This window comes from Microtus oregoni, unplaced genomic scaffold, assembly GCF_018167655.1.
Source record: "Microtus oregoni isolate MIOR12 unplaced genomic scaffold, Mior012 000005F_ref0000423, whole genome shotgun sequence".
Lineage (NCBI taxonomy): Eukaryota > Metazoa > Chordata > Mammalia > Rodentia > Cricetidae > Microtus > Microtus oregoni.
Genome location: NW_024543064.1, coordinates 14,862,699 through 14,868,202, shown reverse-complemented (window position 1 = coordinate 14,868,202; position 5,504 = coordinate 14,862,699). Strand labels below are relative to the sequence as shown.

At 56.8% G+C, this 5,504-nt stretch overlaps 1 protein-coding gene across 1 annotated transcript; it reads right to left on the bottom strand.

Annotated features, from left to right (window-relative positions):
* Window positions 1–479: 479 nt before the first annotated feature.
* On the bottom strand, window positions 480–2,985 carry Fam43b (family with sequence similarity 43 member B). The gene has a single exon (XM_041653166.1). It carries the CDS (start codon window positions 2,511–2,513, stop codon window positions 1,524–1,526), a length of 990 nt encoding a protein of 329 aa, XP_041509100.1. The 5' UTR covers window positions 2,514–2,985; the 3' UTR covers window positions 480–1,523.
* Between the last annotated feature and the right edge of the window lie 2,519 nt (window positions 2,986–5,504).

The window sequence follows — 5,504 nt, the reverse complement described above, 5'->3', positions numbered from 1 at the left end:
AGCTCTGGGATCCGTGCCCAGCTCAGCCCAGGGCTGAGGCTATCAGAGCTCAAGTCTCACTGTCGCAGGGGCTGGGCACATTTCTCCAGTCTTTCAAAAGAAATCTGGGCTGCGCATCCTCCTCTCCTACCCTCTGCTCTCCTCCCATCCCTGAACCTGGTGGGGCCGCAGGCTATGACAAATATGGCTAAAGAGAAGTCCCCTAACTCAACACACAGACACACACGCACACACCCCAACTCTGCCAAATGCCCCAGAGAGACTTACATCTGAGTGCCTTGGTGTACAGACATCGTGGGAGGCAGAGACAGACAGACGGATAGACAGGGGCTGCTCCTCTGGGACTTGGCTCGTGCAGTTTTCAGACAAAGCATATGTTACTGTCTCCTCCCCTGACATTCCGGGAACAGCTTCCAGGCAGCAATCCCCACCCTGGAGGATCATGGGAGGTGGCTGCAGATGCTAAAGGGGGCTATTTTCTGGGCCCTTCTGTCCTTGGGGATCATGATAACAGCCTCACCCCAGCAGGCCTGGCAAACACAACACCGGAGGGGTGACAGAGCTGAAAAAGCAGATTTACTTTATTTACAATGCTCAGTAGATGGCATAGATCTTTGGGTTTTGATTGCCTTATGGAGAGACCTGGGTAGGGACTCCCTTCCCCTCTTTGTTGTTTCCTTTCTCCCTCATCCTGCATAGTACAGCTGTGGTCAGGGCCTGCTTGCCCTGAAATCCTTGGCTTCTTTGGGGGCATGTGTCCTTACCTCCTTTGGAGGTTTCAACGTGGTCCAGGATTCAGGGTAGACCAGTTATCTGTTTGCAGTGAGGGGATGAGTGGAGCCCTGTAGGAATGCCAAGGCAGAGGCTTGGATAGCTGCCTAGTGCAAGGCTGTTAGACAGTCCCACTCTGTCCTTTGCACGTAGACAGGACCATCCTGCACAGGCAGAGCAGTGAAGTATCAGGAGCTTTCCATAGGGGAAAGTGTAAGACCAAGACTTCCTCCCTGTGTGTATGGTCCCAGGAGGGTGTCCTGGGTGGGGCTCTCAGTTCTCCCCACCCACTCACTCCCTTCTCTTCCTTACCTGAAATCTCTCCAGGGTGGTTCATATCACAGGGAATAAGAGACCAAGGGCAGGGCCATTACTCCTACCCTAGACGGGGTCCTGGGTTCAAACCCACCCTCCAGGGTTTCTGCAAACATATTTCCCCGTTCTCCTGAGGCTGTTTCGGAAGAGAGCAAGTTGATCTGTGGACAGAGACCTGGCATAAGCGTGGGAACAATTCCACAGTGGAGGACCAGGGAAACTCCTAGTGTGGGGAGATGTGGACTCCCCTCCACCCCTAAAAATCAAGGGCATATCCGGCTTCACCCTGAGCTAGGATGAGGAGCAAGGCGACCACTATGGAGATCGCGAGGGAGGCAGGCGAGGGACCAGGGGGGCGCGGAAGCGGGCAGGGCCGGGTTAGAGTCCTGGTTAGTCTGAGGGGCCGGGTCTAGGGCCCAAGTCCTAGCCCTGTGCTTTCAGCGCGCCTGGCCCGCCCGCTCCCTGGAGCCGGCTTTACACCGGCGGGGCTGCGCCGGTGGCGGAGGCGCCGAGACACCCCGCAGGCTGCACGTCCTCAGCTCCCGGGCCAGGCTGAGCACCTCGGGCCTCTCGCGCTGCAGGGTTCCTCCCTCTCTGTCCTGGGAGTCCTCCTCCTCCGCATCCTCCTCCTCCTCCTCCTGGATGCTGCTGAGACGCGGAGCTCCGCGGCCGCGCTCGCCCGGCGGTGGCCGGTAGGCGCACTTGGCATTGAGCAGGCGGCGCAATGGGGCGCGGGGTACCGAGGCGGCAGCGCCCCCCGCGCGGAGATGCTGCTGGCGCACGTGGCGCGCGTCGCTCTGCCGCTGCAGGCGCTTGAAGTCGCTGAAGGCCGCCAGCGCGGTCTGGCGGAGCAGGCGGGCCAGGGAGCGCGCCTTGTGAGCTCGCGCCAGCAGCACGGCGTGGCAGCGCAGCACCACGGCCTTGTGGCGCGCCTGGTGGCGATAGACCCAGGCGAAGACGCGCGGGTGGCGCCCGTCCGCCGCGCAGTAGGTGATGCGCGGCAGCAGGTAGGCATGCGTTGGCCTGCGACCTCCGGATCCCCCCGCTCCGCGCTCGCTCGGCTGCATGCGGATGCCGTGCGGGCCCAGAGTCAATTTCATCTTCGTGCCCCCTCCCGGCCCGCAGCGAGCCCAGATCCTGCCCACAGCGTCGTCGGTGCAGCCGTCGCCCTTGGCGTGCAGGGTGACGGCGTTGCCCAGGTACCACACAGTGTAGGTGGGGTCCTCCTTGTTAAGCTCCACTTTCTGGCGCCGGCTGCGGAATACGCGACCCAGACGCTCCAGGGGCCAGTCCGGTAGCAGGTCTGGGCAAGAGCGCAGGAAGCTGGAGAGCAGCGACGTGTAGGCGAGCCCGGGGCTTAGGCTCTTTGCCTTGCGCTTGGCCTCGTCCTCCACCAGCACGAATTTGTTCCGTCTCCAGGGCAGCATCGCGGCGGCGCAAAGGACTGGGAGCGAGGGGAGCCCACCCTCGTCCTGGGTCGGCCAAAGGCTCTCAGAAGCCCACCGCCCAGGACTCACGACAAGCTGGGTGGAGGCCGGAGACAATCGTTGCGTGATGCCCAGTGTCCCGCAGGGCTGGCTTCGCAGATGCCCGGTGCCCAGCCGTGCTGGCCGCGGAGATGCCCGTGCGGCTGCTGTTCGGCCCGGAACAGCTTCCTCAGGGAATGACTCCAGCCGTCTGGGAAGCAAGGAGGGACAGGGCTCTGGAGTAATGGATGTCCCCTAGGTCCGAATATAGGGTGGATTGCCACGGTCCCTGCCGCCTGGCGGCAGGGACGTCTCTCGAGCAGGGTTTGGTGGCAGCTGGATTAGGTGGACCAAGAGCACGGCTGCGGTGGGAACTCCTTCAGGCGTCGCGGCTCCACCTCCCCGGACTGCCTACATCACCGGGCGGGACCGCTAGCTCTCTTGTCCCCTCCCTTTCTCCACCCCCCCACCCCCCACACGCACGCAGACTCGAGCTTCCCAAGACCCAGCACGGATGCGCTGGAACTGTTTTAAGCTTTATCTTTGGAAGGATGAAGAGTAGAGAGGGGCGGCTAAGGAGTAGGAATTCCCCCCAAAACATTGCGGAGGGATTTACAGAAGCAAATTTCTCCAACCTCACTCGTGGGCTCCAGGCTCCCAGGGAGAGCCCCTCCTCTTTCTAGGATTCCTGCCTGCTGCCCCTCACCCACAGAGCGTCCCTAACCCCCATCTCTGAGAACGAAGATTTGGAGTGGGTTCCTGCTGGGGCCAGCCTGGTGCCCTTTGCCTCTTCCCTACACAGCACAAAGCCAGCTGAGGTGGCCGCGCAGTGCAGTGGAAAAGTACTGTCGTTTGGTGAAGCTTTCTCCAGGTTCTTCCAAGGTCGTGGGCCAGGCCGCTTCCCCTGAGCTTCGGGACTGGTCATACCACAACACCAGCGGCTGGTGGTCAAGACAGAAGCGAGAAGATTTTTGGGGGTGGGGAGGGGTTTCTAGAGCAGACCCGAGTCTGTGGGAATTGCCGCAGAAAAGCTCTTCCCTTGGTCAAAGTGCAGCCCCCGGCTCTCTGAAGATTAGACAGATTAATGCCTTATCTGCAGAGATGCCTTCGGAGTTCCCAGGTGGTTAGCATTCTCTACCTCTTTAACTCCTCCTGACAGACAGTCCAGGGTCACCGGACTGGAAGGAGATAGGTCCAATCAGACCCCAGGGACCCCAGAGCTGACCCTCCACCTAACTCCTCCCCTACAACCTTTGTCCCTCTGCTGCGTGGAGTCCAGGCATTCTGCTCCATCCCCTGGGGGAGAGACTGGTTCTTAACTGGGGAGGTGATCCAGTGTATTGAAAAACAGCCCTACAATAAGACAGATATTCTCTTTATCTGCGTTAACCCACAGGCTCCCAGAATTCCTGGACTGCTCTCATGTGTGCCCAAGAGCCCATGGACTTAAGGACAGACTACTAACACAAGCTTTTCCACTGGGTCCTGGGGACCCTCCGGGTCAGGAATGAGCGAGCTCTGGACTCTAATCCTGGCTGAGTTCAAAACTAAGCCAACTCTCTCTCTCTCTCTCTCTCTCTCTCTCTCTCTCTCTCTCTCTCTGTGTGTGTGTGTGTGTGTGTGTGTGTGTGTGTGTGTGTGTGTACAGGAGAGCAGGGCGGGCCACACCTGTAATCCCAGCACTGGGGAGGCAGAGGCTCGACGACCTCTGAGTTCAAGGCCAGCCTGAGCTACACAGTGAGATTACTGCCACCGAAAGGTGGTGGGATGGGGGGGAGGGGGAGAAGAAGAAAAGAAAAGAGAATGCCCCACCTATCCTCCGCCTTTTATCAGGCAGCTTCTGCTATCAGAGAATTTAAGGCAGGCTGCACCTGGAGTGCTTCCATTCCTTCCCCAGTCTGGCTCACCTTCCTTCATGCTCAGAGTGTGGCTTCCGTTCCCACAACCTTTAAAAAATATTCTAGGCTGTGCCCATCTGGTACCATATGAAAACACAGCAAATGCAATACTGAAAAAAATAAAAAGATTTTAATAATGTATATTCACGTGTGTGTGTGCGTGCGTTCTTAGATGCAGTGCTCTGGGAGCTAGATCTGGCTCTACCATGAAAGCAGCGTGTGCTCTTAACCACTAAGCCATCTTTCTCATCTACCAAGTAACTTTTGGCATTGCCAATTATTCTATTAATTCTTGCTAATCCCGTACATATAGACAGCAACTCATCCATCCTCCTGGGTCTCCCTACTCTGTCCCTGTCCTCCCAGGCTTCTCCTTAGTCCCTTACAATGCCTGGACTCTCCCTATTCTGTCTCGTCTCCCCAAAGTCCTCCTTAGATCCCTTACAATGCCTGGCTTCTCCCTACTTGGTCCTTCTCTCCCCAGGTTCCTCCTTAGATCCCTTACAATGCTCAGTGATCTTGAATGTCCTGCAGTCCGCCCTCTAAGCTCATGGCTTTGGATGCGGCCTCATGTCCATTCACATACAAGGAAAAGCCTTTAAGGAAAACAAAGCTTGGGGCTTCCAGAAGCTTCTGTTTCAGAGAAGAGCTCCCGCCTTCCTCATCACTACTGCTTCAGTGACAGGAGTGTAGTTGGCCCTGTTCCACTTGCCTTTTATACTTCTTGTGTGTGTGTGTGCTCCTATATTTCTTTTAAAAGTCAAATTACTGGTATATAAGTGGCGTAATAATATAATAATAATAATAATGTTTCTCTCAACCCTTAGTATCAATTCCGAAGTCAGCCACTTTCACACATTTCACTTGTCATTTTGTTATCTATGTCCATATTTCTTGCACACACATACACACACAGAGGGAAGGGTGGAGCCAGACAGAGTCTTAGATATTAGGTGTCCTTCCACCTTCCACCTTGTTTCTTTGAAGCTGGGTAGGTAGCAAAAGTCCCAGTGATCCTCCCATCCCTGGGTTTATAGATATATACTCAGCCAGG

Excerpts from the sequence above, each read along its gene's own strand:
- Fam43b (XM_041653166.1), bottom strand. The coding sequence starts at position 2,513 with ATGCTGCCCTGGAGACGGAACAAATTCGTGCTGGTGGAGGACGAGGCC.